Source organism: Melozone crissalis, unplaced genomic scaffold (genome assembly GCF_028551555.1).
Source record: "Melozone crissalis strain CALT ecotype California unplaced genomic scaffold, PUWL_Pcris_2 ptg000016l_1, whole genome shotgun sequence".
NCBI classification, from domain to species: Eukaryota; Metazoa; Chordata; class Aves; order Passeriformes; family Passerellidae; genus Melozone; species Melozone crissalis.
In genome coordinates this window covers 33248683-33276265 of record NW_026535794.1, presented here as the reverse complement: position 1 = coordinate 33276265, position 27583 = coordinate 33248683, and the positions used below count along the sequence as shown (strand labels likewise).

The following is a 27583-nucleotide window of genomic DNA, read 5'->3' as shown; positions in this document are numbered from 1 at the left end:
GGAATGCCGTGAGTACGGGAGCGGGCCCGGGGCGGCGGCGCGGCCCAGCCCGGCCCTGCCCCCCTCCCCCGGCCGCTGCCACTCCGCCCTTCCGCGGCGTACGAGCAGCGGCTGCGGCCTGCGTGCCGCGCCCCGCTGTGCTGCCCGCCCTGCGGGGAGCGGAATGGCCGCGGTGCCCGTGCGGGGCTCTGAGCGGCGGCACGGCGGGGCCGTGCTCCCCTGCTCGGGCGGGACCCAGCGCCGGGGCAGCGCGGGGCCTTCCCCCAGCCCTGGCAGCCCGCAGGACGGCGCCCACGGCCGGGGAGAGGCAGGTGCCACATCCCTGCGGGTGCCCGAGGCTGCGGCACCGGTGTTTGCAGGCACGTGCTGCAGAGCCCTCGAGGAACAAACAGAGGGCTTCAGTCACGGCTAAAAGCTGTTGGAGGTGTTTTTGGGGACTACGTGCGTTCAAAACTTGTAATGCATTGTGTGGGCAGCCCTGCTAGGCTTTGTGTATTAGCTCTTAAGGGGTGCTTTTTTTTTTTTCCTTTTTAATTTTAATTTTCTAGAGAGGAGGTGAAAGTAACTCTAATGTTCTTTAATAAAACATGTAACGTGCATGTCGTCACTTCCATGCTCCCGTTCCCTTCTCTTACGGACTCATACTCCTTTAGGATTCCAAGGCCATTACCACTCCTACACAGTGGTTAATGCCTAACAGCCCTTCTAAGGCTTAAGGCTTTAGTCTTAAAAAAGCTTCCTCTTTGGCTTTCAGACGTTGCATTTCCTTACAACTTGGGTCTTAGGTTAAATGCAAAAAAAATAATTATGTTTTATGTGAAAGATACAGAATGTAAGAAATATCAGGCAACTGTTTGCTTGCTTTTGTACTGACAAAGGCAAATAGCAATTGCTCATTAAATGTCGCTTTGGATTTAATGTCCCACTATACTGAGTTAGGGAGCTGTAAAGCAAAGCAGGGATGAGATTTGTTTAGGTAAATGGTGAAATAGGTTTCATTGTCTTCACTTGTTCTCATTCTTGCCATTAAATAATCCTCCTGTAGTCCAGGTTCAGGCTAATTTTAGATTTTTTGGTAGGCAAGGAAGGTACTACTTGTTTTCTCTTTCATGCCTCGCTATCAATCTGCAAGAGTGAATTCACTCTGACAGGCATTTTCTACCAGTTTGATACCTTCCTTCTTATTTCTGTCAAACCAGGCGCAGCTCTATTAAAATTTGCAGGGGAAGAAACTCCCAAGGCAGAGCTTTCTTTAAGCTGGGTCTGTAGCTGCTCCCTGGCCATTGGTTCAGGATGCCACTGAGCTTTCTGGCTGTATTAACTCCCTGATGTTTAGGGACATAATTGCTCTGTGTCATTGTTCTGGGAAGAAGTGAAGCAAGGTATTTGGGGGCATTGTCAAATTTGTGTTAAAGGTACTATATCAGAAGATAAACAGGAATTTGGATAGAATATTCTTGATTTGCAGGTACATCTACACCAGCAAAATATGCTCCCTGCAAAGACATTACCACCACAGCAAAGTGTGGGAGACACTGCCATCATTTTGAGCGTGAAAACTGCCCCATCTCTCCTGCCTGGTGAGTCTTGCTGGTCCTGAGAAGCACTCTGTCCTCTTCCCTGGCTGTTCCTTTTGCTAGTCAAGAGTGGTGATGAGGAATGAAGGCAAAACACTGTGAACTGGAAGTTTTACAGACCAGTGCAGTGGTTTGTCTCATGAGATTTAGTGAGTTTGTAAGAATGCCAAATATTAGGACCTGGTTTTGCAATTTGTTTTATGACATACTCAGAAATTGGTGGCCTTTTAAATTTTTTTTTCCCCAGAGACTATACCTATGTGAGCTGGCTATGTAGCAAGGGGATCAGGGTGAGTGAGCTGTCACGTAAAATACAAAAATGTTTGTAGAAGGTTTTGCTTTGCAAAGGCAGCTAATGCAGGCAGTGAGAATTTTTTGGTGGTCCCCTACATAACAAATCAGTCACTGTCTGGCTGTTTGCAAAATACAGACTCCTGCAAAAGAAGTCCTGTGGATGAAGAAAGCTAGTTTTCATTTGAAGCTTTATTTGGTTTTTTTCCTTTTTTGCTGCAGTGGATCTGTGCTGCTTTATTCTGTTAAAAGTGTTCTCACTGAGATTAAAACCAGGGAGATTAAGGAGGAAACATAAGAATGTAAAAAATCAGTCTGAGTTCAGTTTAAGAGAAGGTCAGAGAGCAAGAAGTCACTGGAAATACTCCCAGTGCCCACAGCTGAGGTTGTGCTGCAGGGTTTGCTGCAGTTACAGTGAAAGCCCCAGAGGACTCTTCAGTAAAATGCTATGTGACTTAGACATTGCTTAAATCCTTTTGATGCAGGTATTGTTGGAAAACACCTTTTATTTGTAACACAGACTAGGCTAAAGATGATTCATGAGGAGGTCAGTACCTCATCATGAATTGGTAAATACTGTGTGGAATATCTGAAATGGGACTTGGGAAAAACTAATGAAAAGGTTAAGTTTGCTTCTGCAAAAAGGCTTTTTTTGCTATTAATAAAATACGGAGCCTGTGGTCCAGGCACTAATAATCTGTGTTCAGGTTTTTGGTTTCTGTCAACAGTCCTGAGTGTTCACTGCAGTATCAGTTTTTGTTTGAAGTCTGTCCTGCCTTACTCTAGTCTGTGTTTGTAAATGAGAAATCCAAGATCTGTGTGGAGCAAGACAGGTAATTAATCGTGGAAGTGTGAGTACCCAGCTGAGGTGCCTTACGATCTTAGTTGAACTTTCCAGTCAGTGTCAGTTGGGGGACTTAAAGGAACACTGCTAGATTTTAAAAAAAAACTGATTTAATTCTGGAGATATCATTAACTCGGATAACACAGAGTTGAAAAACTAGAAAGGTTCTTTAAAAATATCAAATATTAATTTCTTAGAATTGTTTGTTTGGCACCTGTGAATGGTTGTTTTTGCCATTTATTCTGTGACTTCAGCCAGTCTCCCTTACTGGAAGACATTCCTTGTAAATACAGTAAAATATATTCCCAGGGATAAGGAAAATCTTACCTTATAAGTGATGCTGGTAATTTTTAATTAAAATCATTGCAAAGCAGCAGTAAGATAATGTATGTAGTTATGTAGGGGATATGAATAACAGTTGTGAATAACAGTTGCAAATAATGTATGTTCAATTTAGCTGTAGTTATGCAAATGAAAAATAGAAAATTGGAAGACATTGAAGGTAAAAAAGAGTTCATAAATAAAAAAAATAATTGGAACTTTCTAGGGGTGTAGTTCAGAAACAAAATTTAGTAACAAAGATGCCAGCTCACGTATTTGGTGCTTTTTATAGAACAGTTGTTATTATCCATCCTTGTGTTTACTGCCTATTAAAAAGATCAAGATAATTTGTGTGAGTAATACCTAATTGCCTTATGTGGAGTAAGTTTTATGTTGGGTAATAAAAGAGGGATCCTGTGGGGAGGCAGAAATCCTCTGCCATTGCCCCAGTGCTCTCCTCATCACAGCTGGTCTCTACAGGGTGCTCATTAGTAGATGCTTTTTTATAGAATTTCAGGTAAGCTGTGTAAGTTTTTCCTCCCTGACAGATTAGTAACCTGTGAATGTTCCTCTTAACTAGAATTCTTTTATTAGTTACTGAGAAAACTTGCACTGGGACAAGTAATTGGAACTCCTTCCCAGCTTGGAGTTGAGAAGATAGAGTGAAAACACCATGGTATTCCTTTGTTAATACCAATTCTGTGAAGGACTTGTTAAAAGGACAATGTAAATATTTATACTTTCCAACTGTAGTTGTTTGAAAACAGATGTATTCTTTCAGGCTTTAACTGATTTCCCACGATGTTTGCAAAAGCAACGAAGAATTTTGTGAGAGAAACTGACAGTGGAGGTGACCTGATCCCTGTCTCCCACTTGAACGCCTCAGACAAGCTGCAGCTTTTGAGCTTAGTTACGAAGAGGAGGAAATTCTGGTGCTGGCAGAAGCCCAAGTATCATTTCTTGACAGTCACCCTGAGTGATGTGCTTACTGAAGACAAACCAATAAAACCAGGTAAAGCCATACCTGGGCAGCACTATTACTGCAGATAAAAACAGTACAAGCCCTAACCTGTTCTGTTATTATTCTCAATTATGTTATTAGAGGGCTCTTTTCAGAGGAATGCTCTGAAGGAATCCTCCATCCATGGGAATGAGATGAATGGATCTTTTCTCACTTGACCATTTATGTAATTAAAACTGGTAGTAATAAATGTTGGTTAAAAAAAGAAGAAAGTTTTGCCTGGGTAGAGTTATTAAATTAAGTGCTGAATGTTGTCAGGCTGTATAGTCCTACTGTTTAATAACAGTAGCTGTCTTGCAGCTACAAGAATATCCCTAGAATATTATAGGGGGTTGTATGTGATAGTAGTGTGAAACTTTACTGTGCTTCACGTCAAAAGCAGTGAATATACAGTATCTGGTTGGTGTTAGTAGCCTGGGGAATGCTTCCAGCCCAGGCCAGGTGAGTTTTACCACCCATTCTGTTTGTCTTGCACAGACTGTTAAAAAAGGTTGACCTTTGTACTTTTTTCTTCATCCAACTGTAGCAGTCCCACCCATGTTTTAAGATTAATGAGAAGGAATCCCAAATTCTGGGCATGTCATAATTCCATACAGTAAAATAGATAACTGCCTAACCTAAGATCTTAATTGTAGCTGGCTTGGAAATATAGCTGATTCTGAGTCAGCTCTCTGGTTTTTAGGTATATAAAATTCAGAGTTGTTTTAAACCAGTTAGATTTTTCCATTGGTTTTCAGTGGGCTTTGGGACAGCCCTATGATGAGATGTGTCAAAATAATGCCAAAATACTAGCACTGTTGTACAAGCAGGTCTGCTTTGTAGTTTTCTTTGTAGCTGAAATAAATTTAAATCATTCTTTATAAATATTTCATAGTGTTTGAGTTCAGCACTTCAGTCACCTTATGTTTTCCTAAAATGGCAAAATACTAAAGATAGTAGGGCAAAGATGATGAAAACATGAAGAGAGCAGATGCAAGAGTTGCAGAGATGTAAATTTTATTATTTACCTCTTCATACTGTTCCTTGCCTTTGCTAACTTGTCATATTTTCTGTAAGTGTCTGTTCCTCCAATCACTTAAAGACAGTTTCAGCACTTCTCTTCACAGAAATTACTGTTATTGCTTTCCTAGTGATTGTGGAGTCTGACTTTGCAAAATATATGGGGAAGTTTGAAGATTTTGTTCAAGGAAGTATTGAAACATCATTTGTGAAGTTCAGCCTGGGAGCTGGAGGGAAGGGTTACGTGGAAAACCAGTCCTCATTTGGAAACCTGAGGAAGCAGGAGGTTGACTTGCAGCAGCTCATGAAAGATGTCAAGGACAGGTATGTTTCTAATGTGGGTGTTGTAGTGGCCAGGAGAGATTACCTAGCTGAAAAGACTTGGACCAGCTGTGGTCACTCACCAATAAATTTTGTGGTGTTGTCACAGTTTGAAAATTATTTTTTTTTATTGTAAGCTTTCATATTCATGACAAATCATATATACAAAAGTGAAATTCTCCATATTTTGAAATCTTGTTAGTCGGACTTTTCCCTTTCTTGTTTTAAAAACATCTCTCTGTTATTTCATTTTACATTTTTGCATGAATTACCAGCTGGGACAAGAGCCAAATCCTCCCTTCTTTGGGGGACTGTACTGAGGTAACAATCTGGGAAAAAAAAGAATCAGTTCTCTGTGTTACTGGGGCATTGAATATGGAAATTGAATTCAGAACTGCTAATGTTCTTGTAAGCAGGCTTTGTAATTTTGTGTGTGTGAGTGACCATGTTACAAAATGAGATTATATGAAGTTAAAGGAATAGCAAAGGTGAGCAAGCATAGTCAAGGCATATTCTACTAGCTGAACAAAATATAGATATGTTGCTTCCTGTTATGCACTGTATTAACTGAGGGGAACCATGTTCTTTATTTTCCAAGATATGAAACACTTCCTCACTTCCTGTCCTACTCTGAAATGGGATCTATTTGATGTTGCAGTGGGAACGTCATGTACCAAAGCCTGTTTGGCAGCCAGCTGACAAGTCAGGGGTCTGCTCTCTATTGCAGGTCGAGGCTCAGTGGGAGATGAGGGTGCTTTATTTGTGACAGCATTGTGCTCTACATCTGTGGCAGGGGCTGTAATGAATTTAAATAGCCTTTGCTGATGCTCTGAAGATAAAGATGATAGGTTTTTGCTATCAGTGCAGAAGTTGTCAGAAGCAATGTAAATTTGCTTTAGATACACTGATGTTCTAGAAATAATCAATTCTCCATTTTCATGGCTGGTGTTCCTCTTATTGTGAGCATTCACAAGTCAACAAATTTATTCTAATAAGGCACCTTGCTCTCTTTGTACTAAGTGCCTTATTAAAAGCAGAAAATACTGGCCCAAATGTGTGTACCAAGCCTGTAAAATTAATCTGCATGTAATATCAAGACAGTAGTATCAGTCAAGATTTAGAGTCTTGTTTGTAGCACTAGGTAGAGTCCTGTGGAGAAACAAACTACAGTAACTTTGATTTAGGATCAGTAAGCTTTTACTTGAGTTACCTACTCTGTTCACAAAAAGAATCCTCCCACAGCAAATCAGCACATCTTGGAGTTACAATCCTATATGTAACTAAATACTCAGAAGTATGTTACCTTCTTTTGAGTGTTGCAAATCAGTAGCTGTACACTGATCTGTGTGTGACTGTTAACTGTAGTTGATGTGTGTGCCACTTTATGTGAGGCAGTAGGTCTTAGTTCATAAAAAATATGCTCATAGCTTATTAAAGCTTATGATGCACAGTGTATAATTGAAACTGAGTCAGTCTGCTTTCTGCCAGGTCACTGAAAATGATGAGGATAGCAAAATTTTTATTTTTTTTCTCTGGTGTAATGCAGAGGCTCACTGGAAATTGTTGGCAATGCCTTATAGATGAAATTCTACTTACTTGTTCATAAATATTCTATGATTTATGATTGATTGTGTCTGAGCTTCAAAGTTTCTTCTCGTTCATGAGTATTGTGTGAAATTCAGGAGTGCTGATGCCTACAAGTTAGTGCTTTTTGGATGCAAAACATAACAGTACTTATAAGAGCATGTTTACCTGTCAGGCCTTGTGAAATGTGATGCAGGAAACTGTTCTTGATGTCATTTAACAGCACATGGTGCTTGTGCTTGTTTGATCAATCATTGTTTCATTTAATATTTCTACATATATAACCTAATTAAGTTGCATTTTTAAGATGTTCTTCTATTAGGCTGATAAAGTCAAAGCTGCATATTAGTAGCAATAAGCCCTAAAAAGTCAAAGCTGATGAACCTTTTAAAATAAGTTACGTGAGTCTTCAGAGTTGAGCAAGCTGAAAGTGCTCAGTGGCAGCAAATCAGTTTCCTGTCACTTCTTAGGTGAACCTTCTGAAGGAGAATCCTACTGATCTTTTAATTAGATTCCAGATGCTGCATTAGCTCCTTTTTCTGAAAAAGGGTGAAAGCTGAAGGATGTGGGCTGAGATGCTTCCTGGTTTGCAGAAGCAGTGACGTAGTAAATGCAGAACACAATAATTAACATAATATGCAATACCTAAAATAAAGTTAAGCAATAGTTTTAGGGACACAAACTTGGTATATTTGCCTTGACATTATTTTTGATTTTGTATTACATAGTGCTTGCTAGTTCACAGAGCACTGTAACATACTGATACCTGATTGGGGCAGAGTCCTGTGCCTTTAGCTCAATTGGTTTGTTATGGATTTAAGACATTTATATTCCATCTTCTATTTTAAAGCTTTCCGTACTGTCTGCCATAATGTCCTCTTAAAAAAGTTGATGAAGTATGGGCTGGATGAGCCACTTTTCAGTGGTGCCCAGAGACTCAGCAGAAAGCAGTAGGCACAATCTGAGACACAGGAGGCTCTGTCTGAACATGAGGAAACTCTTTTTCACTGAGAGGGTGGCTGAGCACAGGTTGCCTGAGGAGGCTGTGGAGTTCCCCACCTTGGAGACATGATCCTAGGCAGACTGCTCCAGGAGGCCCTGCTAAGGCAAGAGGTTAGGCCAGATGACTGTCCAACCTCAACCATTCTGTCTTCTTCCCTCCAGTAAAAAGGATTATGAGGATATTATCATCTCTGTACTTCTCATATATTAACAAATTTGCTTGTTTGTTTTATACCATTTCACTAGAAGTCATGGAAGGTGATTGAATGAGAAGTTCTGAGAGGACAGGGCTAGCAATCAGGCAGTTTACATCCACTGCAGAAAAAAATGCCTGTCACATTTCCATCATTTTGTGTGAATGATTCCTAACTCTGTGATTAGCATGTTAGGAAAAGAGTTGTGTTTTTAGCAGCATGCTCTGGCATGCCTGAAAGATACTTTCATACTGTTGCATATTGCATTTTAGTTGAATTAGTGAAACTGCATGGTATTGTCCATCCAGAGACAAAAATAAATATCTATTCTTAATCTGAGTACAGTGGAAATTCAGACCATTTTGTGATTTATTGTTTAAAACTCCTTGAGCATTTATGAGTAAGATGAGAAAACCATTCGGTTTCCTACCTAAGCTGCTACATGAGATGATATGATGTCACAAAGTGTTGTGAGACAGGATTGAATAAAAGCAATTGTGTGTGCCTGTGATATAAAAAATAAGGAGCATGTTAAATAGAAAATAGAGAAACTACCTTGCAGTCTGAGATGTCTCTGTTATTCTTAGGGAAGATGTTCTGTGAAGTACGTGTCAGGTTATTCTGTAGGGAAAATAGTGAAATGCTATCAATAAGCTGACTATTGCAGATGCTGTGTTCTGTAAGAAGTAGGTCAGAGAGGTTGTATTTGAAGTGGATTAACAAAAGAAATATGCATTTGTGCTTGGTGGAAAATGGCAGAGTGAGATTTTAGTCTCTGACACTCATCTCTATTAGAGCAGGAACAAAGCTGGGTGAAGGCTCGCACTTGCAACAGGCACTATTTGTATGGAAGAATCAGACTGCTGCACATTATAGATGAAGTGGAGAAGAAGCTGTGAGCAGGAGCTGCCTGTGTCTCTGCAGCTGGGAGAGGAGGTGTATTGAGGTGACATTGCCCAGTACAGGACTGAAAAGGTTTTTTACTTGTAAGTAGTTTGGACCAGTGAAAATTTGTGCAGAGAGGCAGCAGTGCTGATTTCAATGTGAGGATGGAGAGTGCTCACAACAATACCCAATTCCTACAATACTCTTGGTATTTGTAGGAAATTGCCAAGTACCTTGCTTTGAGGGTGGGTTACTGAGATGGTTAGACAGGATTTGATGGAAAATGGTCCTAAGGCCTCTCCTTTGTGGGAAATTATATCAAGTTCCGTGCCTAAAGGAAAGACCCTCAGTCTCAGCAGTGGGGTTTGGAGCAGGCTCGTGCTCTCTGCTTTAACTGTGAGAGCCTGCTATGTTGCCAGGTGCTGTCTGTTTTTTCTTGTCTTTATTTGGTTTCTGCTTTTCTCTTTTCTGACTCCAGTCTGAAGCAAATTGCCTTTGTGTCTCTGTTGTCTACTGGTTTCCTAACATGAGAAGAAAAATCCTGAATGAAGATGAAAGAAGTCTTTGCATTATAGGAGAATAGAAGTGTTTAATCTAGTTAAACATTGAGTGAGACCAAAACTCAAAGAAATTATTTTATTTACATGTTTGACCTGTAAAGCTTCCAGCATAGTAAATCATTGATCACAGGAAGATTGTTTAGGCAGAACAAATAATCAAGCAAAACCCCTAATTTGTATTTTTAAAATAATTTTTATTTATACAGGCTTGTACTCTGTGTGTTGATAATGGGACTTGGCAGACCAGCATCTCATTATATTTTCTATAGTGTTATTTTTGAGTGCTTCAGCTCAGCTCCTTGGGGTGGGAATGGCAATGGTAATGTAGTACAAAGGGCACAGGGTTGGTGGGGGCTCTTGTATAGTAGAGAGTGAAAGAGATGGTAAGAGCTATGGTTGTAGAACAGAAATAAAAGCTCTGAAACATGACCTGTAAAATAAAAAAAATCAATGCAATTTATGTGCCTTGCATGCATATATTCTCAGGGATTTAACTTGGCCATCTTGTGTTACTCAGATATGTGTTATGCTGGCAAATAAGTTCAGTTCTTGCAAAAATACAGTCATAGACTCAGCAGCCATTGCCCTACAATACTTGAGGCCCTGCTCTGATTATCAGACTTTAACCCTGTTGTGGATTGCTCTTGATGACTGTTGTTTGTGATAATTTAGATAAGATACTTGCTTACCTCGTGTCATCTCCTGTTTGAGTTGCTGAGGAGAGCAGAATATTTTGCCTTCAACAGGCTGTGCCCCAGTAATAACTCATGATGTGCCCACATGCAACCCCAGAGCTCTGTTTTATGATGGAAAGTTCAGTGCCAGAAGTCTAGAGGAGAGCACTTAACTGTGCTGTCCTCAAAGAGAAGGTTTCTGTTGCTGTGGGCAAGGCTGTGTGTTTGAAAGCTCTGAATTAGGAGCTCACTGAACTTACTGGGCAGAGGAGAACATTTCTGACAGCTTTACAATGGGACACATCCCACTGAGGTAATTTGAGCCTTGGGGCTGTGGCAGTGGCTGGCACACATTCAGCTCTGTGCAGGGGATCCCAGGTCACCTCTGGGCACTGCCTGGGGAGTGCTGCTGCAGCAGGTAGCTCTGTGTCCCTGTGTGTCCCTGTGTGTCCCTTTGTGTCCCTGTGTGTCCCTGTCACTCCACAGCCCTCCGTGCTGCAGCAGCTCCTCCAGCGTTGCCTCCAGGATTTGTGCACTGCCCCTCTCTGCAATTTAACATCTTTTGACTCTGCTGCTGCTTCTGCATCTGGGCCTCAAAGCCAGGAGTGTGACAGGGTCTGAGCCAGCCCTGCCTCAGGCAGAATACTGTAGAAGCAGGTGGAAGAAAAAGTCTCTTGAATTTGTTTGGTAATTCATTTGCATAGGTCATACTCTGTAGGCTTCTTCAGTTAACACTTATTCAGACATAGCAAATCTTTATTTAATAGGTGTTTTTCTACCTTTGTTTGAGGGGCTTTTTTCCTGTAAATTTTGGAGATATCCAGCAAGTTTGTCATCCTCTTAAAAAGTCAAAAATACATGTGAAAGCAAATGACAAATAGTTTTTGTGCTTCTTCATTGTAATTTTTCCCCGTGGCTCCCTAGGTCAAATGTTAAAACTTCAAGTTCTTAGTGCATTCATTTGTATTTTCAGGATGCTTAGCACACCAGTTTAGAAATATAAATAATTATTGTGAAGTGTATGATAGGCTTGATAGACTGTAACTAATGGCTCTGGTTTGGCAGACACTTCTGAGAATGGTGAGGTTTGTGGTTGCTTGATGTTTCTTGAATTTTTGCTTAATCCAAAGGTTCATTGCATTCCAAGCATAAAGCATGACTTTGCACCAAATGAAAAAAGGTTATATTAATAATCTCAGGAATGTTTGGGGCTGCTGCATTGCTTCAGAGATATTTTCTTTCCCTTGTCTAAACAATCAACTTTAAGGTTTTCAGACAGTTCATTCCAACTGATTGAACTTTCATATAAGCATGTAACTCTCCAAAGATCAAAAATTGCCTGAGGATATTTTTAATTCAATAAAAACCCCAGCTGACTTCAGACTTATACAGACTGCATAAATTCAGAGCTCCAGAATCTAATAAATCTAAAACTTTTTAAATTAAAAGTGGAGATATCTCGATTTAAATGAATTGGAGTCAGACATGTCTTTCTGTCACATTTTTGGGAAATTGCCATTTAGCTCCATGAATAGCCATTTAGAATAAAAGGGAGGAGAAAAGACTGAATATTTTGAGTCAGGGATAGCAGTCCTTTAATCTTCCAACAGTATTGCTAGATTACCTGTTCATAAAAAATGTAACATCTCATCTGAGGACCTCCAGTGAATATTTTGCAAAAGTATAATATAATTGATACATTTTAATCAATTAAATACAATTAAGAAATTGCTTTAACTGTTACCAAAAAGTCTGTTAACACCCCAAAAGACAAGGTAGTAGATTTTGTAACATTTTCTTAGAAAATTAACCTCCTGTAATGTTTCTGGAGTTTACTTTCTGTCTTCTGCTTATTCTAAGAAGAACCTAACGTTAGAACCGTTTCAGCAGCATTTAAACAGATGCTGAATTGTGCTGTGGAGTAGGGATGGTTTATTAAGTTGGTGCCTGGGCTAGGGTTTTGAGCTCCCCTCCACAGTTTTTCTTTTGACTGTGACAGTCCTGGTCACCAATTTTAAATTTTGAGTCTATACATAGCACAGGACTTTGAAGAAGGTGGGGTTTTCTCAGTAATCACCAGTCAAATCCAATGAAATCTGTTTTCTCATGCAGCCCTTTGAAATAGTCAGTGCTGATCCCACTCAGCCTGTTTGGGGTTTAGGTGAAACAGATCCATAGCAAGCAGTGGGGGTTGGCAGTGAGGGATTGCTGTCCTTGTGTCCCCCAGCCAGCACCCCCTGCCATGGCCATGGCAGTGTCAGTGTGAGCTCACAGTAGGAGAGGATTCAGTCCAGTGTCCAAGAGCTTGACTGGTTGCTTTTGTATTACCCAGGAAACTTAAAGTTGCCTTTGCTTCCCTCTTGCTTTTTTCTTTGCTTAGAAAGTATCTGGACAACTTCCATTTTTGCTGAGAGTAGGGAATCAAGAATTCAGTGTATATTCAATATGTATGTGAGGATTTACTGTGGAAAACAGATATTTACTGCTGCCAAATAACAAAAGAGGACATCATAATTTTGAGGAGGTTGCTCATACAGAAACCATTGTCCTTTTTGCAATAAATCTTCTTCAAGTAATTAAGACAATGTGGTTGGTTTTGTTTTTTGGGGTTTTTTTCACAATTATAGTATTGTTAATGGTGTATTTTTCTTTTTCAGAACAATAGATCTAAACAGTAGTTTGCTGCAACAAGTAATAGAAAGAAAACGTGAAGTGTTGTGCATCTTGAGAGAAAAGATAATCACAACTCAGAGGTGTACAATATCTGAACATATCCAGACAGAAGAGAAAGTCAGTGGTGTGGTGGGATGCACTGCAAAAACAATAAAGGTAAAAGTTCCTAAAAATCTGCAAAGATCAGAACATTTGCACATTGTCTGAGAAGAAATTATTTCTCCAAATGGAGTTCAGAGTATTTTTCGTGCTTTCCTAATGTGCTGAACGAACTGCAGTGCTTGGTTGTGAAAATTCTGTATGGTAAAATGTTTTTTCCATTGCCTTTCTGGCAAAAGGTGCCAAATTTTTGTATGAGCTTGGAATGTAGTTTCCATCAATACTATCAATTGGGATTCTGTTTCTCTGTAGATTCCTGCCTACAGCAGAACGTGAAGCAAACCTAAAACTATTCATTGCAATTGAATAGCAGAATGCATTGCTGAATCACATTTATTTGAAAAGCCAAGTAATCATTCATCACAAATGGTTGCAGTGTCTACTGAGTTTTCATATTTATTGGAAAACTATTTGTTTTTTATCGTGGGAGTAGAGATTGACTGCATTATGAGGCTATCTGAAAAATTGCCTGTGAATTGAGAAGGAATTACTGAAGTCAAAACATGCTCATTCACTGCAAGTTGTTGTTTATTTTTAAAGCTGGAAATCACTTGTGTGTACAGTGTGTCTCCAGTTGTAGGAATCTGGGAATTGCAGTGTAACAATCCCCTTTGCAAGTGCCACCTTCCTGGTGCCAGCCTCTAGCTGGGCAAAAGAAATGTCACAGTGGAATTGGGCAAGGCAGGACACTCAAGTGGGTGCCCATTTCCCATTGACATGGCAAAAGCTACGCCTGGAGCTCAACTTTGTGCTGGGACAGGGTAGCTAAGAGTGTGAGAGCTGCTCTTGGCACTGTGCTTCTACCTCATTCTTCATCTAATTCCTTTCTTAGATGCCAGATGGAGGGTGTAACACTTTGATGAGACATCATGAAGAATAAAGGATATTCTCCCTCTGTATTTTTCACCTTAATTACATGTTTAAGCTATGCAGTAGCTGTATCAGATAAATGGTGAATAAATCTGTCTCGTAGGTTTCAGTAAGTGAGAATGGAAGTCTGATGAAGGATTCTAGCGTGATCCTTGAAATTCCTCCTGCAACCACTATTGCCTATGGTGTAATTGAACTGTTTATAAAGCACAATGGCCAGTTTGGTAAGTGAAAAACTCCTTTTTTTGTGGCACACAGTTCAACTGTGGACAAAGCTGTTTGTCAGACAGTGATTTTTGTGTTTCCCTGTGTGTGAAGGTCATTATGTTGTGTGGTGTCCTTTGCCTTGATAGTTATTTGTGCTAGAGATGGAGATTTAGTAAGTTTAAAACTTTGATATAGTAATGCTTTTTCAGTGGCTTGAATACACTGTAATCTCAGAGTGACTTAGGTTTCAGGGAACCACAGGAGCTTGTGTAGCTTGAGTCTCTGCTTAAGGCAAGGCCAGCTTTTGAACTCTGATCTAAGTTCAGTTAGATCAGATTGCTCATTTCCTTATCTGTTATAAAATGTTGATTTATCTTCAGAGACAGATATTCCATCACTCCTCTGGGCAGCCTGTTCCCATGTTTGACCACTGTGGTAGTGATGTTATTTTCCTCAGTATCTGCTGTTTGCTAGATAGCTCCAGTCTGTGAATGTGGGGCTTGTTCTCAAGAGTCCAAAACTGGACATAGCACTCTGAATGCACTTTCCCAAATTGAAAACTCAGTTCCATCACTCCACCAGCTACAGTCTTGTCAGTACAGCCCAGCATGCAGCTGTTCTGGTTTAGGGCAAATTTGGGAGCAAACTTCAATAACTGCAAGGGCAAGCTACTGATCCTCTTGGATTTATTGTCCATGTCTTTCACTGCAATTTTGCTTCCAGCCAGCTGGCCCTTGGCCTGGGCTATTCCCTGTGCTTGTTGCAGAGAGTGACCTGACTGTGAATCAGATATCAACCAGGAGTGTTTAGACAACAGTCATGTTAAGAACAGAATCTTACATTTGGGACTGGAATTTAAACTTCTTTAGCTTACACTTTCATTTAAAGATTGCCCTCAGAGTGGTTGCAGAAATGCCCTTGTAGTGTTGTCTGGTCATGCTTTACTTATGTCAAGTCGAATATTTTTCAGGTTAAAAAAATGTTGAAATTGGCTTTGGGGGGAGTTGTATCTCTGCTCTGCACAATCACTTGGGTTTTTCTTTCTTGTCTATCCTCATTTAAACTCATGGACCTAAAGGAGGTTTCAGAGGATGTTATGCAAGGAGGAATAAAATCAGATAGTAGAGGTGGAAGATGGGAAGGACTGATGTGGAGAGAAACAGGAGATACACTGAAGAAATAATTGGAGTAGAGTTGAGATTTGAATCTGGGATGTGCTTTACTTGGATGAGAAATGCTGAAGATTAACTCTTTATCCTACTCCTTCTGATATAAAGAAAGTCTGTAGGCTCAAGAATAGAAGTAAACATTATGTAACCTGTAAAAAGTTTCTGAAAAGTGGAATTGCTCTGATGTAGCCCGAACACAGAGATAGTAGCAGAGGATGTTGACGTCATGGTTATAATGGAGCTGTAATTCAGAGTAATGAGGTGCAGTTAAGGCTGTCTGACTGCATAGGTATATAACTGATAGCCTACTTAGATTTTTTTCTGCATGAAATTATGATGTCCTGCTAGCTAAGAATACATAGGTCTTGTTAATGGTCTGTATTTCTCTGCTCTTTTTCCACTTCTGCTGCTTTTTGCACTTTTTTTCCGTATTTAATATTAACATCTTTTAATCTTCAAAACCAGTTTGTTTCATGTTTTATCTTAAACAATCTATGTCCTGCCTCTTTTCTTTTTTAATTTGTGCTATTTTCCCTTGCCTGAGTGACATTGAGAAGGTAAAGGAGAGGAACTGACAACAAAATTAGGGCTTTGCCAGCGGGAGTAAGTATGGTGGAGCCTAAACTTCAACTTGTTAATGTCTGAGCAGCAGGGATCAGTGTCTGTTTATGGGAATAGAAAAAGCCTTTGAAGATAAATCCAAGGAGTAATGTAGTCCTTTCTCATGAGACTGAAAGTGACCAATAGCAGGTGTAACCCAATGGGATTCTCTTCACAGATAATTATGGAGTAAGATGCATGTAAGCTTTTTATTGTTTCTTTTTCTTTTCCACTGCCAGTATCTGAGTTATTCTGCTAGAAAGAATGGTATATATTTCTTCTAAATGTTTTGAGTAGTGCAACTAGACGTATTTGGATATTTTTACAAACAAAATAAATTTAAAAAAAATAAGAAGGATCTAATGATATATTTACCGTTGTGCTTTCCTGATCCATTTACCATTGTGCTTTCCTGTAATCATTCTCTTTGATTTCTGCAGGCTGATTCTTAACTCCATGTAAAAGCTGTTTCTGCTTAAGGCTTTGCAGTTTTGTGTCTCTAAAGTTGTGCTGAAGTGCCTCTTGTTCATGCTTTACAAATCGGGGGATATAAAAGCACCCGGCTGATTTGTTTTGTTCTGTTCATGGCTATATGTGTGTGGTTTGCTATTGGAATATGAATCCCAATATTACCAGGTAGATTGTGCCTGGGCCAATCTGACCCTCGCTGCTGGCCCAAAGGCAGCAACTGTGGTGTATCACCCCAGAGACACCTTTAGCTTGCTGGAGATCGCAGCTGGGCACTGAACAAGTCCAGGCTTGTCAGGAACTCCGTTTACTTCAGGAGGGAAGGCTTCAGGCTAATGGTGAGGAAGAAGGAGACGGATTCTGCCGGAGGGTTATATCCAGAGTTTCATTCCATGGTCACAGAGGTCTGAATCTTGGTAACAGCTCCAACAGAATAGCGAGCACATGGTCTGATTACCTTTTTAAGCTCCCGGGGGAGGGGGAGGGAAGGGGCAGGTGAGCTACCAACCAGGTGGGAGGGGCAGGGTCTCAGGCGAGGATGACACCCAGACAGGCCAATGACCTCTGGGCATAGGGGCGTCTTTTGAACTTGACCAACCACACGGACCTTCCTGGAATGTTAAGCCTGATTGACAGGACTCACTCAGCAAGGGGGCGAGGGGGAAGGGAGAGAGGTATAGGCACACCTGGGAAGGGACCCGGAGGTTTAAAACAGGCTATTATAACACACTGCAACAGTTTGCTTTTTCTTAAATGTCTGTAAATTAAGCAGTCCCAAAATATCCACTTTTCCACATAAAGGAGTCTCTTTGATTGTTTTTGTTGATCATCTCTGGTTTTCTTGCATTTTTGTTAACATTTCTGAGTAACTAACAAGCTCTAACTGCACTGTTCTATGTTTGTCATTGATGAATGTAATAGAATTCAATACAGAATTTATTAACAGTCCTCTTAATACAGAATTTTGAGTCCTGTGTTTTCCTGTGAATTGAGTCCTGCTACAAGATTAAACAACATCATCTGAAAAGTTCTATTTCCCTTATTAGTGTATTAGCAGAGGTTTCCTCCTCAGGGTTCATGTGAAAGCCTTGTTCTTTTCAATGACAGTAACATGAATGAGTTGGCCTTGTGGTGCCTTAGCTGCTGTCCAGAGTTTTGTTGCTTTGGGAAGTTCTCAGCTTGCGTTAATCGCTTTCTGCTCCTCTGTAGCTCCTTCTTCTCCGTGAAGGGTTATGCAAGCATAAAGGTCTGTCATCTTTCTTTCTCTATGGCAGGGATTTCTTTGTCTGCTTTCCCTTTGAAAAAGCTTTTTGCTGATGGAGTGCTCTCCATGCTTTCTCATCTGCTTTGAATGTCCTTAATTTAGTAAGACAGACTCTTACAACTGCAGAAAGGTTATATTTAGGTTTTGTTCCTGGTACATCTGAGTACTGTGCTTGATTAGTTACATTTTTTTCGCTTTGCTGTCAGGTATTACTTTAAAATTGAGTTTCTCTTGCTAGCCTGCCTGTGTTCTTCTCAGACCCACTGCAGAGTGCCATAGGTACACGTTCAAATCTTGCATTCGAGCCAATAAAAAATGATCAGAATCTGCACAGGGCTTTGACTGTATTCTGCATCTTTAGGGCATGGTGTTGGACGCATCAGCCCAGAATTTGATACTCCATATTTCTCAGCATAACTCTTACAGAGGCTCCTTGTACCTTCCAGGAAGCCCTTAACTTCTGGCTGGGGGCACTGGGATGGCAGGATAAGGACAGTCCTGTTTGGATGAGTTTGGCCAGTGCTTGTCACAAAGATGAGGCAGAAAGGGTAATCCAGCCAGTGTGTGTTATTTCCTCTGTGATGTTACTGAAGAGAGACAGTTATTGCAGAGTGATTCTGTGAAACATTCCTGGGTGATGTCCTTTAGAGACTCTCAGAAGTCTCCTGTTGTCCGCTCACCTGGAGGCCTTGAGAATGGACCCGTGGCTTGGCTGGGAAAGAGGAGTCTGTCAGTGCCATGACCAACAGAAGCTCTGTGAAGGACTCTCAAGAGTTTTTACAAATCTCAGAGAGTACTTTCATGTGTCACCTTCATGAGTGGATCCCCTTGCCTGCATTACAGCATGTCTTAGAGGTAGAAAAAGTACAGTCTGGGGAATGAGAAGCTGGAGAGCAGTGTCATGGAAAGGGACCTGGGGGTCCTGGTAGATGGCAAGGTAAATGTGACTCAGCAGTGCCCTGGCAGCCACGAGGGCCAACCCTGTCCTGGGGTGCATGAGACACAGAATCCTGAGCTGGGCAAGGGAGGGGATTGTCCCACTCTGCTCTGAGCTGGGGCAGCCTCACCTCGAGTGCTGGGGGTAGTTTTGGGCCCACAATGTAAGAAAGACATTGAACTGTTAGGGAGGCAAAGGAGGGCAGCAAAGTTTTGAAGGGCCTTGAGGGGAAGCTGTGTGAGGAGCAGCTGAGGACACTTGGGCTGATCAGCCTGGGCAAGAGGAGACTGAGGGGAGACCTCACTGCAGTTACAACTTCCTTGTGAGGGGAGAGGGGGACAGATCCTGATCTCTTTTCTGTAGTGACCAGCAACAAGAAATGGCCTGAAGCTGACTCAGGGGAGGGTTAGGAGGAATATTAGGAAAAGGTTCTTTACCCAGAGAGTGTTTGGCCACTGGAATGGGCTCCCCAGGGAAGTGTTCACAGCAACAACGTGACAGAGTTCAAGAAGCATTTGAACAATACTCATGGGCACCTGGTGTGATTCTTGAGGATGGTGCTGTGTGGGACCAGAAGTTGGATGTGATGATCTTTGAGGGCCCCTTCCAACTCAGCTTATTCTGTGATTCTGTGAAAACATCAAGAATTCCTACCTGCATCTCCTGTCTGCAGCATTCTGGTTTCCAGTGTCAGCAGGAAGTTTTCATGTTATTTTCTGTCTACATTAATTTAGTTCAAAGGAGCTGGTGTCATGTTCTCTGGGAGGCAGCTGCACCACAGGTCTTGTCTGTACACACTGTACCAAACATCAGGGCTGCAGAAATGCTCAATAATTCACATGCACAGCAACCACTGGCATTCTCTCCATCTGGAAAAGACAAGACACGGAGAAATGACATGCAAGAACACTAGCAAAGACAAGCTATCATCTCATTCAGTAATTGCTCATCTATTTTATTAATTATTGTTTTTGATTAAATTTCTAATTACAGAGTTCTGTCTGCTAGATGAACAGCAAGGAGGTTTTGAAAAAGAAAGTACAGAAGGCTCAGCTTCTCCCCATTCAGTTCAATTCAGAGATGCTTCGTTCCTCTATCAGCCAGATGCTGTTGATAATGAGATGTACTCTGGGGCTAAAAACCTCGTTCCCAGTGATGCTTCTATAACTGTATTGAAACAAGGTATTTCCAGAAATGCTTTGCATTAAATAACCTGATAGGCAGAAATAATCCGGTACAATAGTAAGTAAGAAATCTTGTTAGTTCATTTTAATAGCTCTTATCAGGAACTCTTGGGAGAATGCACTGAAAGAATATAAAAAAATCAGTTTGCAGTGAGTGTATGCAGTGGACTCTTTCTGTGAAGATTCTGAATCCATCTGCCATAAATATTGTCTTACAAAGTCAGATGGCTCTTTTGCATTCCAGCTAATCTCTGCAAGTTTAGTGATGATACATGCTTTCATTCAGAAGGGGTCACTGAAAATAGTTTCTTATTATTTGAAAAATATGCTCAGTAAAGCTTCTCAGTTACAGGTTAAGTCTCAGAAATAGACATCTCCCTTGCCTTCACTTAGCCTCATTATTTTCTGAGAAGCTTTGTAACTGAGAAAATCAAAATGTGGTTTAAATGGAGATTTGCAAATTGGTATAATGGCCCAGGTACAAGTTTTATTGTAGGAATGTGGAAAGAAGAGGCAGGTATGTTACTGGTGGAATGGAATGGAAGAAGGGAAAACCAGTCAAGATCTCAGAACACACTGTGCTTTTCCTCAGTTCTTGGTGGAGTTCTTACAGCTGGTTCTCCTGATGAATATCACCCTCTTGTCTCTAAGTTTCCCCCTTGATAAATAAACAATATGTAAAAAACACTTGTGAAAGAATGGTATGCCACTGTTCTATTTTTTGTTTTAGTTTGACAGACCTATTTGCTTTTCTTGCTTAAAAGGCTCAGAGATTTCTTTAAATAATTTAACCTCCCCTGTCTCTTGGAAAATGAAAAAGCTAAAAAAAATTGTTTTTACTAAAGAATTTGGAAGAACATTTCATTTTCTGTTATTTGTATAGACAAATTCATACCATTGCATCAGATAAACAAAATATCTGCCTGTGGCTGGGCTTTTTTTTTCCCCAGTGAAGTAATTTTTTAGTTATAAAGGACATCTTTAAACAGAGCGTGTTTCTTGACTGGAGTGACATGAAGGAAAATTTCTTTTAAACAAATTTGAGAACACTTGTATGCCCACATTTTTGTATGTGGAGAAAAGAGCCATTCCAACCTTCCAGTTGGCATTATTGATTTGAAAGCTTCATTTTTTTTTAGCAACATGGTAATTTTATGTCACAGAAGATTTAATTTCAGTATCATAGTTGAATTGTGAGAAAATGAATGCAGAGCATTCCCTTGTACTTAATGAGTACTCTTCATTCTGTCTTATAAATGAACATTCTCTGGAGATAAACTTGAAAGTGGAAGATGTAAGATGTAGTTAGTTTGTTAACATTAAAGTATTGAATTTCAAAATATTAGAAATACTATACACCAAAATGTTGATTCTTGGTAGCTGTTCTTCTTTCTTAATGTTTGCATTAAGGTTTCATCAGCTCCTTAGGAAATAAAATCAGATCTGTTCAAACCTTGCATTTTAACTTGTGCTGGTGGAAATCAGGATGTCAAGGTGTGGTGACAAATGAGCTTGTGAAACACATAGCAAAATGTTATCTGGTTTTACTGGCATTTGTGTAGAAATACTTAGTTTTATTTTCCACTGCTTTCTTGGGAAAGATCTGTCACGGTTGAAGACCCAGTTCCAGCCCTTTGTGAAGCTTCCTGAAGACAAGCAAAGAGCTTTATATAAAACCCTTTGTGAACTCTTGCTCCATGAGGAAATGGTGACTGCCCTGGAGGACATGGTAAGATGAAGAACCTTTGGATTTCTTCCTAAAAGTAATTTCAGAATAGTACTGGCATTCCCTTTTGCTTGGATTTTTCTCTTTTCAAGAAGTTTTGCTTATTCTTTTGCTTTCAGTTTGATGATATCTGCACAGGAGACAAGCCAGATCTGGAGGAGTTAAAACTTGAAGAACAAAGAGACCTCCTTGACTTCTTGCAGCTCTTAGGGTGCAGTTTAAAGAGTGAGCTGTTGTTGCAGAAATGTCAGCCTCAGGATGAAGAACTTTTCTCAGCTGCTCACCTTCTTATCAGTGCTATATCTGGTATGTTGCAAAAAGCCCTTTTAAAAATTTTATTTTCCTTTTAGAAGCTCCCTCCATGTTAAAGCTTTTATGGCTTTCTTTGAGCAGTTGGTGAGCTGCATGAACATAAATTTTTCTGTTCCCTTTTTATGAGTTTGGTATACTATGCTTGGCATTCCTGGCTGTGAATTAAATTCAGTCCTCAGTCACTGACAGATTTTGTGTGTAAATTACACATTCCCCCAAGACTGCTCAACTTTGCTTCTGCTGAGTGTGAGCATTTGCAGTTTGGCAAGCTAATTTTTGTACTTATTGCATGCCAGAGTCCTTCCTGCCTAAAGGCTGAGAATTACAAATTAGGTGTTGTCTCCTGTGTAACAGTGTATATTGTTCAAGTGCAAACTAAATTTAGCAAAAATGAGTTTAACACAGAGACACTGCAATTAGAGGGCTCTGTTGCAGCTGCTGAAACAGGAGATTAAACATAAATGTCAAACAAATGCCATCCTCACAATCTAGTTGGCACCACAGTGTTAATTAAAAGCTACCTGCAAAGTCCAAGACAGACTACCCTGGATTTTTCTCTTCTGTCTTGTATGTAAAGAATTCCCTGACATTAAGATAACGAAGGAAAGTCCAGTGTAAATTGTGGCACCGTGCAGCAGAATGTCAGTGTGCATCCATATATGCACAGGACCCAGGTGGGAGAGCTTAACTCATTTGTGAAGAGAGAAAAGAAATAGAAAACAGAAACCTGCTGATGTGGTATCAATTGTCAGATGCCATTAACAGCAGGGCACAGTTAATTGAGCGTGTTGCATTATTACCTGACTTTGGACATAATGTCTGCTGCTAAAGTCCAGACATAAATGTAGCTGGGTCTAGATTCAAAAGCTGTTTTATGCTTGTTGCTTGTGGTAGGAATTACAGTCTCTTTGTTGCAGAGTTGAAGGGCACCACAGGGATCAGCTAGTCCATCTCCCAAGGCAGTCTCAGCTCTGCCATTCCTCTCAAACTGGGCATGCCAGAAGTTAGCATCACCTATGGATTTGGGAGCATAGGTTCTTGGTTGATTCAAGGCCTAAGTCATTCATCCAGCCTCCAGACTCAGAGTTAAACACTGAAGAGATACTTAGGGAGAGGCATGGTGTTGGGGAGGAAACCTCCTTTCCTACAAATGCCTTTTCTCAAGGACAGAGATAGTTAGACCCTCTGCCCATCCCATTCTGTTCTGCTGGCAGGAAGGGGCTGGATCAGCCCCTTCCAAACATCCAGCTGAGGAGGAGCTGTTAGCTCCCTGATGAAGCTCCTGTTCCAGCAGCCAGCCTGGTGCAGGGCTCACTGGAAATGACCTTTGCCTGTGCATGTGTCCTCCACAGAGCTGCCTGATGACACCCTTGTCCTGCTGCGTGCCTGCTGTGATCTTCAGCTTGTTCCAGCCTTGTGTTGTTTGGTGAGTAATGAACATGAGATGTGCTCGTGGGCACAGCAGCAGGAGTGGCTGTGTCCTCTGCCATATTTCTCCCCAATGAAGGAGGAGATGGCAAGCTCCAGTGGGAATTTCAGCTGTAGGCAGTGCTTAGCCAAGGTCAGAATCTGACGTGGCAAATGCAGCACGTAATTTACTGCACGTGGATATCTAACTTCTGATCATTGCTGTGTTTGGGAGATTTCATGGTTTAGGAGGAAAAGAAAATTGTGACTGAAGCTCTGTTTTTCTAATAGTCCCACTGTTTTAAAGTCTCAGTAACAGTAATCATCTCTCCTTGGGAAACAAATTTCGCTTTGATAGCAACAGTGCTTGAGCCTTGGCAAACCCTGAAGTCTCAAAACTCTGAGGCCATTTATTGTAACTGCAGAAGGAATGGTGCAGGGCATTGGAGTAATGCAGCACCTCTCCTGTGAGGAAAGAGGAAGAGAATTGGATTTGTTTAGCCTGGAGAAGAGAAGGCTTCAGGGTGACCTAATTGCAGCTTCCCAGTACCTGAAGGAAACTTACAAAAAAGATGGAGAGAGACTTTTTACAAGAGCATGTAGTGACAGGACAAGAAGGACTGGATTCAAACTGAAGGAGGTAGGTTTAGATGGGAAGAAGCTCTTTACTTTGAAAGTGGTGAGGCACTGGAACAGGTTGCCCAGAGAAGTTGTGGATGCCCCAGCCCTGGAAGTGTTAAAGGCCAGGTTGGATGGGGCTTTGAATAATCTGGTCTAGTGAAAAGTGTCCTTGCCTGTGGCAGGGGGATTGGAACTGAATAATCTTTTAAAGCCCCTTCCAACCCAAAACATTTTCTATGTTTCTGTGATTTTTTTAAGCTTTTTAAAGTTTTTAGAAAAACAGTAGTAAAATCCTTTAAATATGTAGGAGCAGGAGGAGTTCTTTTGTTTGCTCAGAGTGATAGGTAAGTGTGATGTGCAGTGAGAGAAGTGGAACTCAGGGAATGACACAGTAGGAGAGATGTTTCCCCTTAAATTGTGCCATGGAGCTTTGGTTGTGGATCAGTACGTCGTACTTGTCAGGGCTAATAGCAAAGGAAATCTTGACCTTTTGCTGCTGCCTTGTCAGCTCTCCTGTGGTTTTATATGAAACTGAGCTGTGCAGTGGCAGGAACAGCAGTGCCTGGAAAATGTTTTAATGTCTCTGTCTTTTGCTGTCTCTCCTGAATGCAGCCTAACGTCGCTTCAGCCGATGGCACTGTGGCGCTGAGCAGTCCTTTGGTGGCCACTCTGGCTGACAGAGGAAGATTTGAGGTCGTGCAAAGGCTGTTTGCTTCATCAAACATTAATCTGGAGATGGCAGAGTCTTCTGTAAGAGCTGTAACCATGAAAGAACCGAGATTCTTCCCACTTGTTCTTTATGTTGCACTGTATGGATTTCATGCTTTAGGTGGGAATGTATAGGAGCTGTGCTGAGTATCCAGTTTTTGCTGTAGCCTGTTGCTTCTTTTGTAGCTCTGTAATATTGGTGTGTTTGGGATCAGCAGTAGAGCTGTTCTGTTGGTACTTAAGGCAGCACAGCCAGGAATTAGGGTGACCAGGGACTCTGCAGTTTCAGTGGAAAGTACATAAATAAGGGATGAAGGGGAGAAATTAAAAAAGAGAGCCATGGGAGAGAAGCTGAACATAGCTGCTCTGGTAGGTGTCAGATCTGCAGGGCAGTGAAAGCCTGATTGCTTGCATTAATATGCATGGGAGAAAGCAGCTAAGTACAAACTGCTTTTTGTAAGCAAGCAAACAGGCAGACCCTGGAAACCCAGGGTTCTGCAATGCAGCAACTGCTTTTCTCCTTAAGCCTGGGTGTGCAGAATGCCTTCACTCTGGAGCAAGTGCAGTGGAGGGCTCTTGAAAGGTACTCGATTAGATTCTCTTAATTATTGTTTGACTTTTACGGATATGAACTGCACACTGCAGGAAATAACAAAGCCTCTTTTTCAACCACCAAGACCCACTTTAGGGATTCATACCTCTGTACAGCATTCTGTTTTCTGGTATGTTTTTACTTGTGTTAGCAAGTTTCAGCTGCATTTTGAACTTTGGCATGGCAATGCCTTCTGGTGTGTGCACATGAAGGGTCCCTGCTGCACACCACAGAAATGATCATTTTACCATATGACATTTTCAATGCAGATATTTTGCTTGTTTCTTTGACTAACAGAAAAGTATTAGTAAAGCACTGTGTGCTTGAACTATTTTGCCTGTTTTTTCATCATAATCTTTTATAATCATGGATGGTACAGAAATGCAGCAGAGATCACTGTAAATGTGGGTTTGGGAAGATGTTCCAAGTAGGTGGAGTATCAGTTGAGATGGCTGAGAGACAAACAAGCAGGCACCTGTGTGGGGGTGATCAGTAACCAGGCCCTGCAGCGTAGCTGGGGGGTAGGAGTTCTGCTCACTTTCCTGCTCTATTCCCTCATGGCCTTGAGCAGATTGTCTAAGAGGCCTTTAAAAAGTCACGTCAGTTCAGCTTTCCTTGAGGACATGGACTTTGCAGGAAAGCACCACGCTGCCTCTCCACTGCCTGGGAGCTCAGGGTAGCTCTGCACGCTGGGCCGTGGGCATTTCTGCAGCTCATCTGTTCAGTGAAGCTCATGGTGTTGCCTGAACTTTGTGCTGGTGTAGAAGATCCTTGAGGAGCTGAAGCATGGAACTCTGCCTCTGGGAGTTGTGTGTAAGTGGGACAGTTGTCTTTTACCTGTCACTACTAAAAGTCACCTCTGTAATGAGTTTATGAAAACTTTCTATTAAATGCTATAGAAAAAACAATAGAATAACTTACACGTTATTTCCATTGTTTTTCTTTTGGGGACTACATCTTTGACAAACAAGCAACTCCAGGCTGGCCTCATATGGAAAATGCTTTTTCAAGCTTAGATATGGTCTTCCCTAGCAAAGGAGGTGGTAAAAGACCCATAGGGTGCTTCAGAGGAGGCTGAAGCTGGTGTGATGAAGGGTGTGATTTCACACCCTGATTTAGCCTCCCCAAAGTCCTGCTTCCCTTTGCCTTGCCCAGGAGGAAGGTTGGAGAATCCACACCTTTGCAATGCAGGAGGAGGTCAGCAGCCTTTCAAGGAGTATGTGCTGCCTGCAGAGGCCAGCAGGCTCTGCCTTGCTGCCAGTCCCCAGCAGCACCTGCCTCCTTCCAGCTGCCCAAATCCCTCCCTGGGCTTTGTCCACTGGCCCATTCCAGTGTGGGCCCAGGAGATAACTCCCTTTGAGCTGCACTGCTCAGAAAATCACGTGCCCAGGTTCAGCAATGACGACATTCCCGGGGTCTCCCTGTGCATGGAATGGGGATTTGGCACATTCATGAACAGGGAGATAAACAAGACTAACTGAAAAGCTGCTTTTATGTAGGTGGAGCACCAAAATCCAAAGATAAAAGGCAGATTCAAAGACTGGTCCTTCATACCTTACGTGGCTTAAATGCAGACTATGAAAAAAAATCAGAGAAAAACCCAATTACATTTTTTCAATATTAAATCTTTATTATATACAAAAATATTTTGTTGGGAATTAACAGAATTTCATCATTTGTACATTAACATTTTTATGTTTGGCTGTGTTTATTGTGAAAATATTAAGCTGTGAAAAAGACAAGGTGGGGGGGGTCTTAGAAAACAAGTCACAATTTAAAAACATCCCACATAGTAGCTGACTTTATCAGTATGAAGTCACAATGCTAACAAGTCCCATATCCTAGGCCTGCTCTACAGTACTGTATTCAAACAATTAAGTACTAAATAATTTCCAGGTTTATATTAAAAAATTCAGCTAGTTCAGGTTAAGGTTTTTCTTGTAGGAAGTTTCAGCTAAAGAAACTATTTTTTACAGGAGAGCAGTTTTGGAAGTTTTACAAATCCAAATCCAGGTTAATTTAATATACTGTAGAAATAAAAAAAAAAAAAACCACGAAACAGAAAACCATGAGAGCTTCCAACTGGCAAAACCAGTTGTGAGAAAAGCAAGGTAAGGAAATGCCTGGTGACAGAGCTCTAATACACATTTAAACCCAAACACAACCAAGATCCTACAGTTCTTAGCCCGGTGTGAGGGTGGAGAGCAGCAACTTTCTTGTGTTTTAAACCCCACAGAAGCAGTTCCCCTCCCTACACCGCAGTGCACAAATGTTACACGTGGGCAACACAGGGGCAGTGGGGAAGGGATGCTCAACATGCGTTTTCCTAGGGGGAAACAATATATTTAAAGAGTTATCTCCACACATAATTGTGTACAAGACCTAAACCCACAAAAATCAGTCAAAACCTTTT

At 41.1% G+C, this 27583-nt stretch overlaps 1 protein-coding gene across 2 annotated transcripts; it reads left to right on the top strand.

Moving 5' to 3' along the window:
• The first annotated feature begins 1474 nt into the window (after nucleotides 1-1474).
• On the top strand, nucleotides 1475-26093 carry GSDME (gasdermin E). Of its 2 annotated transcripts, none has more exons than XM_054273345.1 (10): nucleotides 1475-1580; nucleotides 3848-4045; nucleotides 5185-5377; nucleotides 12931-13102; nucleotides 14079-14199; nucleotides 19614-19802; nucleotides 21406-21533; nucleotides 21650-21836; nucleotides 23195-23268; nucleotides 24483-26093. In XM_054273345.1, the coding sequence occupies exons 1-10, from the start codon at nucleotides 1490-1492 to the stop codon at nucleotides 24711-24713; spliced, it is 1584 nt and encodes a 527-aa protein (XP_054129320.1). In that variant the 5' UTR covers nucleotides 1475-1489; the 3' UTR covers nucleotides 24714-26093. The 2 variants fall into 2 exon arrangements, with proteins under 2 accessions (XP_054129320.1, XP_054129321.1); XM_054273346.1 differs by having other exon boundaries at nucleotides 1492-1580; nucleotides 3815-4045; nucleotides 24483-26092.
• The last annotated feature ends 1490 nt before the right edge of the window (nucleotides 26094-27583 follow it).

Coding starts and splice junctions, on each gene's coding strand:
- GSDME (XM_054273345.1), top strand. CDS start 1,490: ATGCTCCCTGCAAAGACATTACCACCACAGCAAAGTGTGGGAGACACT. Junction 4,046..5,184: donor AGACAAACCAATAAAACCAG/GTAAAGCCATAC, acceptor TTGCTTTCCTAG/TGATTGTGGAGTCTGACTTT. Junction 13,103..14,078: donor GCACTGCAAAAACAATAAAG/GTAAAAGTTCCT, acceptor TCTGTCTCGTAG/GTTTCAGTAAGTGAGAATGG.